We start from the raw sequence: 14,283 nt of genomic DNA on the forward strand, positions 1-14,283 counted from the left end.
CTGAGAGCCGAGGACATGGCTGTGTATTACTGTGCAAGAGACACAGTGAGGGGAAGTCAGTGTGAGCCCAGACACAAACCTCTCTGCAGAATGCTTGGGGGAAATCAGCTGCGGGGGCGCACAGGACCCACTGATCAGAGTCATCCCCAGAGGCAAGTTGCAGATGGAGGCTGGTTTCCTGTCAGGATGTGGGACTTCATCTTTTTAGAGTTTCTCTAGGGAATCTCTCTAAGTTCAGAATTTTGTGCTTACCAATGTCATCTCTACATATTTTTTAAATGATTATTTTAATATGAAAACCTATTCTCCTATGCACAAAACACCGATTGATGCTTACAGAGATGAAAAGCCCTCAACCATTGTCACCAGGATCAGAGTATTGAGGAAACTCAGGGATACCTGGTGAGTCTTCTCCAGTCAGACTCAGGACAGAAACCTCAGTGAGATTCCCTGACTAGGACGGTCTTTAGGAATTGTGATCACAGCCAATAGAGTCTGGGCCAGGGTCAGTGTCGTGTAGAACCTCACAGTTTTCATGCCTGACCCTTCTCCTGACACTAAAGTATGCAACTTAGTATCAGCACTGATCTGGGGCCCCTTTTGCTCTTAGCCCACTCTATTTCTTTTTATTTGTTGTTGTTGTTCTTGCTCTTCCTTGTGCTGTTCGTGCTTCCTGTAAAGTGGGGATGTGGTTCTTGCTGCCAAAGCTCGAGGTCTCAAGCCCATTCCCTGCAGCTGAGGTGGGGCTCAGGCTGTGGCTCCTGCAGCCACGTGGGAGAGGCTGATAGGACTTTCCTCTCTCCCATTGCTCAGCACCCTCCAGTGTGTCATGTGGAGACTCACCTGGGAATGCAAGTGGCCAACAGTAGTGAAGAGGATGAGCTTGTGTGGTCAAAATGGGATGTGGATGTGAAATTTATCCTGTGCTGTGCAAAGTACCACAGAGTGAGTCACCTTCCTCACCAGTAGTGTTAGAAAGAGGGTGTGAAAGTTGTCAGAATCAAAATAGATCCACTTGTGTTAAAACCCTGACAAATGGAACTAGGAATGACCATGAAGGAGGTTTCCCATGCACATACTCCTGATAACAAGAATGACCATGAATGGATTCTGCTTAACCACAACCTTTGATGGAAGCCACCATGACCTTATAAAAATCACTTCTACAAGGACATCTTCCCAGAAAATCACTGTTTAACCCTATATTGATGCCAACCTTGGTATTGACTCTACAAGCAAGGAAAATACTCTCAAAACAATTTATGTAACCCACCTCATTTTCACTCATAAACCTATGGATTGACATCCTGGAGTCACTGCTGCATTTGTTGTTAATTGTAATTAGCCCCTTTTACAATGTCTGTGACTGTTTTTCTCCGATGTCTCTTGGAAAATAAATAATTTACAAGTTGATGGCAGTAAAGAAGCTATTTAGGACATTTTTAACATCCTGTTGAATATTTCTGCATAGCACATCGATCCCCTAAAATACTTCGCTGTATTGGCATGTGATAAATCAGAGTATAATGCTGAAGGTAAAATGGAAAATACATGGGCTTTTGATGAATCAAGTCATAGGGTGATATTGTCTTTGCCCTTGAGGAAGCAGACCATGGGCTGTTAAGTTCTAGTGGGAGTACCTTTGGCAAAGGGATTTCATGAGTTTCTGAATGTTATGCTACTTTCAATTTAAGAATGCAACTTGTCATTTATTTTTACTTAAATTTTTCCAGAAGATATTTGGCAGTAAGGACAGGGTAGCATTTGTGTGATACTGATGACTTAGAGAATTATTTTGTAATTTCTCCTGTAAGGTATGCACATTGCTCACTCGATACAGAAGGTCAAATGTCACAGGTGAGAAAATAGGAATAAAGCAAATTTTATTAAATGTCATGACTGTAGTTTTTGGCAAGGAAGTGCTTCATGTCAACCTGAAAACAGACGGGCAACAATAAAACATATTCAAACCCACAGGGAGTCAGACCTATGTCCTTCTCTCATATAAGTACAAGGCTTTGCCACATCCAAACTATCCTTTAGGCTCCAGGGTATAAAATGCTTTTGGACTGTGGAAGCTAACAGCTCTCCCCTCAGGCAGGGCTAAGGTATCTGGGGAATGCAGAGTTGTGTTCACAAAGAAGATGGCATTATGTCTGTCTTCTCCTGTGCCTGGTGACGGCTCCCCCAGGGTGAGTGTCTCAGATGTGGGTCTATGGGGTGAGTGTAGGTACATGTGACTGACAGGGACTGATTCCCCATGTACTCACATGCCCTGTCCCAGGAGCAGCTGCAGGAGTCAGCCCTGGACCTGAAGAGCCTGCACTGCCCCTCTGCATCACCTGCACTGTTTCTGGACACTCCATCACAACCAGTCCTTACTACTGGGCCTGGATCTGCCGGCTCCCAGGGAGGGGCTGAAATGGGTAAAATGCATTGCTAGAGGTGGTGGGAATCCATCCATCTTGTGGAAAATGGCAGCATCTCTTTATTTTATAAGGCAGAATCATGTTATATTGTGTACACATACCACATTGTCTTTATCCATTTGTCCATCGACAGACACTTAGTTTCCATATCTTGGCTGTTGTGAATAATGCTACAATAATCACAAGAGAGCAGGTATCTTCACAAGGTGGTAATTTCATCCCATTTGGGTATATTTCCATAAGCTGGATCGCTGGTCATATGGTATGTCTGTTTTAATTTATTCAGAAGCCACCACACTGTTTTGCATAATGGTAATGATGGGAATGTAGAATGTCATAGTCACTATGAAGAACAGTTTTATATTTGAGGTATAATCCAAAAACACATAGTGTTTGATCATGGTTCTCATATGAGGCTCTAATAAACCTAGTGGAAGTCCAGAAAGTTTTCCCACCTTGGGCAAGGATGAGTTTGCCCCTAATTATCTTTAAGGCAGAATATTTGCAGAATGTGAGATGGAGTCTGTTGGCAGGATTCAGGATGATTCAGTAATAAATAGTAATGGCACAGAAAAATAGGGAGTTAGAGACATGCAGAGAAAGAAAGAGATAGAGAGAATATGAATCTTGTAAGAGGAAAATCTGCTGGATATCAGTGTTGGGTTTTCATTCACAGAGACATCAGTGTGAGTGAGAAACCATGAAGTCAAGTGAGGAGTAGAGAACATGTTCAGTCTGAAAATCAGCATATTCTCAGAGGCACCCATTGCCCCATGACACAGGTGGAGAATTTTGGAAACCAGTGAAGTGTGAGTTCACAATAAGTGATGAAGTTATCATTTTTCCAAACTTTCATTGATATGCAAAGTATTTCTATAGATCACTCATGCATATACACACAAAATGTGTTTTTGCATTTATGGATGTCTAGAGAAAAATAAGTGAGAGAATTTTTCCAGGTTGCAGAGATCTGTTTAAGTTGCAGATTCCATAGGAGAGTGTCTTTGAATGAATACTGGTCTATTAATTAAATAGTTCAAAATTCTCTCTGTTGGAGCAGCCTTCCAATTATGTAGATTTCTTTATTGCTTCTTGAGTTGTGAAACATAAACCCAAGGATTGACTTACTGGAATTCAACTGGTGTGTTCATAAAATTTCTGATAAGTTTTCTCCCAATGATTTGAGAATAGCTTTCCTGTTTTTTTACTCAAGGAAATGAATTTCCACAAGGTTTCAGGACATCACATTTCAGGTGTTTTACTTAAAGAGACTCTGCCTGGGTGCAGCCAGCTTTCTTTTAACCATGAACTCACTTCTTCAGCAAACCATTCAGTTTGTGCCTCCATTAAGAATTATGAAGCTTTTAAACTTCAATGCACTGAAAATCATGCCCCTTGAATTAAATGTGGATTGGCACTGACATGAATTGGCCACTCTTGGATATGTATCCTATATTATGGGCTCAACATATTAGCAGACTGAGAATCCTCCATTAGCTGCCTCTGACTGTGGCACTGACCAGATTGAGAATCCTCAGAGTCATCCATGGAAAAGAGAATCCTTAGGTTCATGGGGTTTTTGGAGACATTCAGGTGAGTGGAGGGGAGAAACAGGACTAGGGGTGGCCAGCCATTTCAACAATACTGGGAATGATTAGCATCTAAGTATAAAGGTCTGCATCACTCAAAACACCCTGCATGACAGGCTGACAGAAAGAAATCCAACCCCACAGTGGCTCCATAGCAACTCTTTAGTATACTTGGTAGTGAAGCTCTTTCAGGGAAGAAACGTCCACTCAAGGGACTCAGTGATGCTTCTCTGAGCTACAATAAACAGTGTATTGGACCCAGGTTTCTCTGAGTTCAATGTGATGATTGCACTCAGCTGCTGCTCCAATGAGTTTAAATGAGCATGTGGCAATTTAGATGCGCCTGGCTGTGTGGTATGTTATATGTAAATCTGAACTATGTAAACATAAAGGGCATGTCTGAACTAGTGTGAGGGTGAGAGATCTTAGAGGTCCCACACCTCACACTCTTGTGCTTATTTGCTCCAGGAACCTCCAGGTTCTTCGAGTGAAAATCGACATAGATCCTTTCCTGGATAAATCATCCAAAGACCTAATCTCTGAGAAATACACACGTACATTTCTCCAGATAGACCATCCAGGGGAAAGACATATCTAGAACCTTATCTGTATTGGGTAAGGTAGTCCATCTCCATTACAGACCCTCCCAGCAGCCTTCCTTTATCATGAAAGTGGATAAAATTAGCCGATACTGAAATAATCCTATAATATTATAGCCAGAAAAGGGAAAGCATCAGTTTCATTTCTGGAGACTCTGCATATAGGTCACAGCCCAGAGAAAAAAAGGATGATTGAATTATTAAGAATCAATTGTAAGAACATATAATACTTCCAGGATGCACACTTTGTTTTCTCACCAGTATAATCTGGGTTAAAGATGAAAGTGTGGCAGTGCACAGACTCTATCTGAGGAGGAGAACATAGGGAAACTGAAAGACAATGGCAGAGAAAAAGACAAGGACAGTAGGAAAATCTGAAGCCTCTGACATAAATTTTTTGAAGACAAGGTCTTGGCAAATCCATTGACCTCAGATTCTTTTATCATGGGGCATTTTCAGGGTTCCTAGCTGAGAAAAAAAATTCATGCACTTCCCAAGTCTCCACTTGTATTCTGTTTGCCTTAGATCGCTAAGAGAAAAAAGCCATAAACCTAGGCCTAGTGTCTGTGTAGGAGGCGCTTTTATAGGCTAGAAAATAGTAAGAAAGGAGAATATGTGTTATTGGAATAGCATATACAAAGGTGTCTTTATTCTGAATGTATCTGTACCTGCAGATATTCTCAGATGCAACATTCAACTGCAGGAGCCCAACGAAGAAACTAGGCATTCCCCAAATCCTACAAGTTTTTGTACTCATTATGTGTCCACTGATTCAGGAAATGTGAAGCTTCAGAAAAGGGACTCCCTTCTGAGTCATAGAATCTTTTCTGTGGGTATCCCTCAGTAGGTTTAGTGAGGCTAATCAATTGTTAAAAGACATGGTGTCGGCAGCATATGGTGTCACTGGCAGAGAATTCTAAACCAGGACACAGCCACTTCATGCTGGGCTAGAGACTCTGAAGGAAAATATCTGTGAGCCCCGACAGAAACCTCATTGCAAGGCAAGAGCCTGGGTGAAAGGGGGCACTTGGGAGCCACCAAGCACAGGTTCCAGCCCTGGAGCAGGTGCACAGCTGGGGAGGAAGTTTCCTCTCAGGGCCTGGGTTTTCCTTTGTCAGGAAAAAACAATCTAAAATAACTGTTCAAAAAGTCGCTGACGTGCTTTAAATATTCTATCACATCAAAACCATTCATATAACTTAAGGCACTGAGAACTATTTTTTGAAGTGGGTTTCTAGAACTATAATATCTTAGTAGTGAGAATATGAAGGATGGGCATGTTTTTACTAATTCTATGGGTACAGATTAGTTGAAGAAACTTCATTCCTATGAATAAGAAATTCAGATTTCAGTGTTAAGTAATGTTGCTTACATTGTATGAGTGACAGGGCAGTAGTGGATCTGAGAGTGTGGCAGGTGCACAGACCAAGTGAGTCAGAAATCAATATGGAAAGGTGAGGGTCTGTGGATATGAACTGAAAGTATGTAAATACTTGACAAAATACTAATAAATGGAGTTCAAAAATAACCTAAAATTGTTCTAAACACAAATTCCTTGACAATTACTTTGGGAGTAGAGAGTTCATAATGGACTCCAAACTCCTGCTTTATCTTCTTCTGATTCCCATTGTCTGTGAGATGAGAAAATCAGCTCTAATTATGCATCACAGGGCAAATCTGTAAACCAACAGTGTTCAATAGAATTGAAGATCCTGGGGGATCAGGACATGAGTCAGGTGCTGGAGACAGTGTCTCAGGAGCACCCAGTAGATCTCAGAGGTCCCTCCTGGACACTCATGTGGGACATAAGCGTCACTTTCTCAGAGTCACCAATGAGCTGTGCTGGTGCCTGATGGGTCCAGGAAAAGACCAAGGCACCTGCTCAGTGTGATGGAGAGTGATGGTTCCAAAAATGATCCAGGTGGTCTCTATGCTAATCAAATATAGGCTTACAGTGAGGAGCCTGTTCTATATGGGCTTATTCTTCAGTGAAAGGATGTCTGTCCACAAATGTTTGTAAATGGAGCAGGGCATGCATTTCCTCAAGCAGGATTAGGACTTCGACCATCTTCATCTCACTCTTGTAAGGCTGATGTGTCATTTATCTTCCCTTTCTTATCACGGATTGGGCTTTGAGTTAAGAAAGGCTTTGTCTTATGAATATGCAAATATACTGATATCCACTGAGGTAAATATGTTCTGTGCCCTGAGAGAATCACCTGAGAGAATCCCCTGAGAGCACATCTCACCATGGGCTGGACCTGCAAGATCCTCTTCTTGGTGGCAGCAGCCACAGGTAAGGGGTTCCCAGTTCCCAGTAATGAGGAGGGGATGGAGTCCAGTCAAGGGGGCTTTCATCCATCCTGTGTCCTCCCCACAGGTGCCCACTTCCTGGTGCAGCTGGTGCAGTCTGGGGCTGAGGTGAAGAAGCCTGGGGCCTCAGTGAAGGTCTCCTGCAAGGCTTCTGGATACACCTTCACCTACTGCTACTTGCACTGGGTGCGATGGGCCCCTGGACAAGGGCTTGAGTGGACAGGATTTTAGTTATTTGAGATATTTTTCATACAACATTTATTCTGCAAGCAAATTTCAGGGATTGTAGAATGAATCACGTTAACAAATCTGATACAGAACTTCCTCTGAATCAATCTTTGTAAACATCAATTTCTGAATCAACGTTGTAAATACTTCGGAACACAAGCACAAGTTCACATTTTAATTCTACTTTTATCTCTATTTAAAAAATGCCAAAAAATCTCATTTTGTGGATGTAACGTTTTGAATTCCCACCATCAATGCATGACATTTCTTGTTTTTCCACATTCATGTTACCATTTATCATCATGAGTATTGTGAGTTTTAGCCATGCTGATAGGTGAGTAATGGCATCTAATATTTATTTAAATGCACATGTCCCAAATAAAAAAATTTATATTAAACAATTTTTATATAATTTTTGCTGAGATGCCTTTCCTGATATTTGGTTCATTTTTATCTCCATTGTTTTCTTTTCATTAGTTGTAAGTTTACTTGCATATTGATTATAAAAGTCATTTAACAAATTGAAAGAATTGATTTAACAAATATATGACTTGGAAGTATTTTCTCCCAGTCTGTGGTTGCCTTTTTCTCTCTTATCAGTGGGTATTTCAAAAAATATGTGTGTGTGTGTGCACAAATTTAGACAAAAAACATAAAAAATTATTCATTCATAGATCATGTATTTGGCATTATATCTGAAGTCTCATTATAAAATACACTAATAGTGATTATTTATTCCATGTCTCTAATCTCAGGACACAATCAACTCATGAGTGTTTCGCCTTCACCTATTGACTGGAGGAATATCTGCCTGAGATATTTGGAATACTTCTACAAGAAGACGTGTTCTTCTTCCCATCGTTTCTTTGTTTAATCATCTATTAACATCCATATTGGTTTATGGATGTCTGTTTCATACTCTGAAGAAGATCCATGCTACATTATTCATTTTCTTGTTCAAATCTCCACAGCTTTATTAGGTGCTGGGAGCTCATTTAGTTTGGATCCTGCATCCTTACAGCAAAGCTGATCCTTTTGTTTTTGAACACTTCCCTGTTTCCTGATATTAAAATAGATTCTAAGCTTGTTTCTTTATCACCTTTTTCATACATAGAATTAGCCATTTATATAAAGATTGCTTGTTTCTGATTTTAAAGAATAGTGTTAAAATAAAATATTGTGATAATGGGTATGTGTGTTGTTAATGTGGTATAAGTACTTCTGGGACCTCTCAACCTTCTGTTCTAGTAAATGAGCATTTTTATATGAATCATGTTTATGGACCCATTGAAACTATGTATCTAATCTTCTGTAACTTGATTACATTAAAAATGAGCACGCACTGGTCTCTCCACCCAACTATGCTGCCACATGGACCTTTCTAACCTTCCTTTCTTGACTGTCCATAACCATCCACTACAAAGTGAGGAATCCCATCCAACCATATGCCATTTGATTACTTAGTTGCACGATTTCAGGACACATGCATAGTGGTTTCAGAAATGTAAAGCTGTACCCTTGTAGGAAACATGTTTATCTACTAGATAGAGTACTTATGTGTGATTTCTTTACAATTTAAACTTAGAGAACCACCTCATTTTCGAAGTTGCTTACTTCAGGAACCTCATTTTCCACTTTCTTCTGTGAAGTCATTTCAATTGCACTGTATAGTTTCATTTATTTGAAATTCTGTAACAGAGAGGATATTCCAAGAATTTAGAGAGTGGGTGTGAAATAAGTAAAACAGGCCTTGTTTAAGAAGAGTTAAGACTATTTTAGTGATATGCAATGGTTGAGACAAGACACAATTAATTTGTCCCAGCTCATAATTTTGTGATGGACAATATAAACCTAAATATACACAATTAAAAATATATTTAGGAATTCATTAACCCCTGGATAAAATGCAGACTGTATAAAATTATCTAATAACATATTTGGGAGTGTGGGGATATTATGAGATGCATGCAACAAAGAAGGAAGTAATTTTCCTCATTTACATATAAGATGTTTCCATTTACTAAAGATATTTTTTTGAAAAAAATCAATTTTCTACTTGACCCAGGTTTTCTCTTCCTGACAAGCAAGTAACCCAGAGGATTCCTTTTCTTTCCTAGATTGAGAAAGATTTTTCCCAAACGTCAGCTGAGTTCAGGCATACCCTGTCCCTGAATGCTCATTTACCCTCAAATGGGTACACACACCTGTCAACATGTGAGCTCTTCTGTCAGACAAACACACCTTTACTCATGTGGATTCTTCCATCAGACAAACACACATGTCCCCACATGGACTCTTTCCTCAGACTACCACATATGTCCTTACATTTACTCTTTCCTCAGAAAACAGACATTTCCTCACGTTTACTCTTGTCTCAGACAAGCAAACATGTCCCCATGTGAACTCTTCACTCAGATAAGTACACATATGTCCACATTGACTGTTTCCTGACACAAGTCCATATATCTGATGTTGAAATATGTTGCGAAAAGTGATCTCAAGATAATGATAATTATAAACCCCCTCCCTAACAAGGTGTAGATCTGCATTATTTTCATTGTAACTCAACTTTGCCACATGGTCAGGAACAGTGGTTTCCAGCTCTAAGTGTACTGATTACAGAGAGATGTCTGTTTTCTCTGGAAATGTATTTTTATGTTCTTACTGGATGTATTTGATGATAATGTTTTCTACTATGAAGATACCTGAATAGTGTCCACACTGGAGAATAAGAAAGAGTAATTGGCAGATTAACCCTGTGCCTCCAGACCCGGGAATCCTTTGACCCTGCCCTCCCTGAAATGGAGACACAGAGGACAGATGAGCAATGCCGAGCGGTGCACCCAGGACCACAAAAAGAAAGACATGGAAATGTGTCCCCTCCCCTCCTCATGAAAGGCAGCTCATCCCCTGTTCCTTCAGGCCCTGGTGAGGAGCCATCCCAAGTGTGTGCCCTTCCTCAGTGTCCACACTGTGGGATCTGCACTGATCTGGGCTTCCCTTCTCATCACCCTCAGTATTAGTGGGCCTTGTGAATCAGGTCCAGCTGGGGCTGCTTCACATGCGGCTGTTCTCAGTCCATTCTCTCTGTGTTTGCAGAAGTCCTATGTGAAGTTCACTGGTGGAGTCTGAGGGGGAATAATTGTACAGCCCAGCGGTTCACTGAGCCCCTCCTGCAAAGACTCTGGATTCACCTTCACAGATTGCAGCATCAGCTTGGGCCAGCAGACTCCAGGCCTGGGGTTGGTGTGGGTGGCAACAGGGAGAAATTCAAGAGGAAGTTTTTACATGCACCCTTACGTGCACGGTCTCACTGACATCTTTACTTCTTTTATCATGTTTGTTTTGTAAATCACAAAGAATGGTGCATTCTTCATCTATTCTATACTTGTTAAGTATTTTTGGCATCTTTTAAAAAACTGGTAACTTTATCCTATGTAATATCCCTGTTAAGTCCTAAAAGTCTTTTTTGATGTCTATTTTTTCTTAACATTATACAGCTACTATAGATTTATTTTGGTTAACATTTTCATAATCCATGTTTTCTCATCTTTAGTTTTTACATTTGTGAATATGTACTGTAATTTTCTAATACATAGCTTCTAGTTGGGGCTTGTTTTTTTTAAATCAACTATAGTAAGTTCTATTTTTAAACTAATATTATTTTTCTGTTATCTTGTTTAAATTAGCACTTCACAATGACGTTTATTTCTCTATTAACATATAATCTAATTCACTTTTATAAATATTATATTGTTTGCCATAAGGTTTACAATAAGAATTGTAAATAATTAGATTCTATAAGAATTGTATATAATTAGATTCTAATGCAGATACTGTGATGGCCTTGATATGAAGAACAGAGACAGTGTAACTGTGTGCTTTGAATTCCTCCTTCTCACCACTCTTTCTTGTTTATTCCCAGTTTGCACTTACATATGCTATAAAATATGTAATTTTTTATTCCTTTTACAGTTATATAATATAGCAATTACAAAGATAAAAACTGCACTTCATCTTGATTTTCTCATTTTGTACAGTCTTAATTTCTTCGTATAGATTTATGTTTTGAATGTATATCACATGGCTACTAGCAGAGAAAGTTTGTTAAAATGTGCACTGAAGCATGAATGTGCTGACAATGCATGTAGAATTCCAGTTTGCATTTCACTTGTAATTTATTTTCTTGTGTTTATTATTTTATTCATGGAGACGACCACACATTACATTCTGCTGGGCCTTTATTAACCACATTTCTATGAATCTAGTCAGGGTTGGATTTCAAGTGTATGGTTGCCACGGCTATCAGAGTTGAAGTCAGCTTCTCCTGTTCACAAAAAGTTCAGGTTCCTCCAGTGATACCCACTTTTGTGTCCCGGTTTGGCTCTTCCCATTTCTCTCCCCAGAGAGAGCCTGTCTCTTTCATCTGTGGCAGGTGCATCCTGCTGACACTTTTACTTGGTGATTGTTTGTGGGGTGAAGGGGCTTGGACACAGGGGGATGTTCTCCAACCTTCTGACCGAGCCTCCTTCTTAGCTATGGGTGGTGAGAGTGGCTCTGAAGCATGGTCTTCCAAGTGTTCCTGTTCCTTCCCTTCTCCAAGTCAGAGTGTCTCTTCCCAGCCACAGTGGTTTTTCGTCAGTGTCCTCAGCTTCTGACCCACTGTCCTTACCCCACAGACTCAGGACTTCATTCCTCAGGAAAGAGATGGGAGGTGATTCTGGGTAGAGTTTCCTTGGTGTCCTCTGTTTCCTTGTGTTCTAGTTGATTCTACCAGTGCCTGAAGGACACAAGATTTAATAAATGTCTCCCACATATCGTGAAAGGGGATTCAGCATTGAACACAGCTGCTATTCTTCCTCCCCAGTCAACACCACAGGACAGCAGGTGGGTGACTTGTCTAGGGATTTCCCCAATTCTGTAGGAAAAGCCTGCAAGTGCCGGGAGTTTCACACTCTCACACCCTTAGCACATACATCCTAAACAACTCATGAAACATTTCCAGGTTAGCTTTTTCCTATCTTCAATACTATACAACGAGTGGCACCTGCTCCAGGTACTCTAATAAATGGACCCTAGTTCTCTCTGCAGGCCCCTATTTCTCAGATTTCAGGGTTTTTTTTCTCTGTGACATCAACTCAGATATGTTGAAGCGTTCATTTTTCATAGTTGTTCAAGTTTCTTATTAATGAGGCCAGAAGAAGATCATTTTCTCATTTTTTTTTTACATTCCCATGCTTAGTATTTGCTTTCTAAATAAAATTCAGAAACGAAGACAAAATATCAAATATCCACTATTTGGTGCATTGTTAAACAATTTGAGAAATATTCATATACTGAAATACAATGAACAATTGAAATCAAGGCATGCCTCAGTCACATAAGAATGTGAGGACATTATCAAATAATTGTGCTGAGTGTAGGAAGCTAAAGAATTCACAGTAAATCTCCTGTGATTTCATTTGTATAAATTGTAGAAAATGCAACTATTCTAAATTAACATGGAGAAGATCTAAATTTTTCTGAGAAAAGTGTGGTGAAAGTAACAAGATGGTGAAATAAAATTACAGAGAAGTGAGAGAAAAAAATTAGAGGTTAATTTAATTGCTAATAGCATGATTGAAGTGCTGATTCAAAGGCTGCACACATATACCAACATTTTCCAAATTGTACACTATAAATTTGAATTCACTATGGATTGAATTTTTGAACAAAGCAGTAACAAAAAATGAGTATATTGGCTGAGGAAGAGGAAGAAAGAGATGAATATTGACACTTGAATAATCACGGACTCCTGAAAATACACACATGTGAACACTGATTGCATATTTCAGGTAAACACTAGAAAAAGCAAAGTCACATAAAGTTGTTATGACAGGTGGGACATCCTGAAAACCTCACTAGGCATGTCCCACATCGCCCTGGAGCTGTCTCAGGGGAGCAGTCTCCTCCAGTGTTTAGAGGCACAGACACAGGTAATAGGGCTAACTCTGGCCAGATGTGTGATATTGGACACATTGCACAACTGCTCTGTTATGTATGTAATTCATCTTCTCTACAAATGTAACATTGACACTTGCACTGAATATATTCTGCAAATGTGTAAACATTAAATAAGATGATGACTGCTAATTGATCATCAAGGCACAATCACATAATCTGAAGTTATATTTTCCTGAGAGATAGGATTACCTCCAATGTTTTCTGGGATGCTCTCATCTGCTCTGGGCACTGCCCTCTCCTCAGCTGTCCCACCACAGAGCTTGCTATATAGTAGGAGACATGCAAATAGGGCCCTCCGTCTGCTGATAAAAACCAGCCCAGCCCTGACCCTGCAGCTCTGGGAGAAGAGCCCCAGCCCCAGAATTCCCAGGAATTTCCATCTGGTGATCAGCACTGAACACAGAGGAGTCACCATGGAGTTTGGGCTGAACTGGGTTTTCCTTGTTGCTATTATAAAAGGTGATTTATGGCGAACTAGAGACATTGAGAGGACCTGAGTGAGATAAGCAGTGAATATATGTGGCAGTTTCTGACCAGGTTGTCTCTGTGTTTGCAGGTGCCCAGTGTGAGGTGCAGCTGGTGGAGTCTGGGGGAGGCTTGGTACAGCCTGGGGGGTCCCTGAGACTCTCCTGTGCAGCCTCTGGATTCACCTTCAGTAACCACTACACGAGCTGGGTCCTCCAGGCTCCAGGGAAGGGACTGGAGTGGGTTTCATACATTAGTGGTGATCGTGGTTACACAAACTATGCAGACTCTGTGAAGGGCCGATTCACCATCTCCAGGGACAACGCCAAGAACTCACTGTATCTGCAAATGAACAGCCTGAGAGCCGAGGACACGGCTGTGTATTACTGTGTGAAACACACAGTGAGGGGAAGTCAGTGAGAGCCCAGGCACAAACCTCCCTGAAGGGGTCCCAGAGACCACCAGGGGGCACCAGGACACTGTGCACAGGGCTGTCTCCAGGGCAGGTGCAGGTGCTGCTGAGGGCTGGCTTTCTGTCATGGCCTGGGGCAGCCTCATCGTCAAATTTCCCCAGGGAACTTCTCCAGATTTACAATTCTATACTAACATTTGATGTCTCTAAATGGAAAACGTTTTTTCTTTTTTTGTTCCTTTGTT

General features: G+C 40.6%; 1 gene segment (V, D, J or C); it reads left to right on the forward strand.

Annotated features, from left to right (window-relative positions):
• Positions 1-13,574: 13,574 nt before the first annotated feature.
• Positions 13,575-14,046, forward strand: LOC100609197 (immunoglobulin heavy variable 3-11-like). The segment is given in 2 exon segments: positions 13,575-13,620; positions 13,718-14,046. Coding segments are annotated over 2 exon segments (375 nt in total).
• Positions 14,047-14,283: the final 237 nt, after the last annotated feature.

This window comes from Pan troglodytes, chromosome 18 (genome assembly GCF_028858775.2).
Source record: "Pan troglodytes isolate AG18354 chromosome 18, NHGRI_mPanTro3-v2.0_pri, whole genome shotgun sequence".
NCBI lineage: Eukaryota > Metazoa > Chordata > Mammalia > Primates > Hominidae > Pan > Pan troglodytes.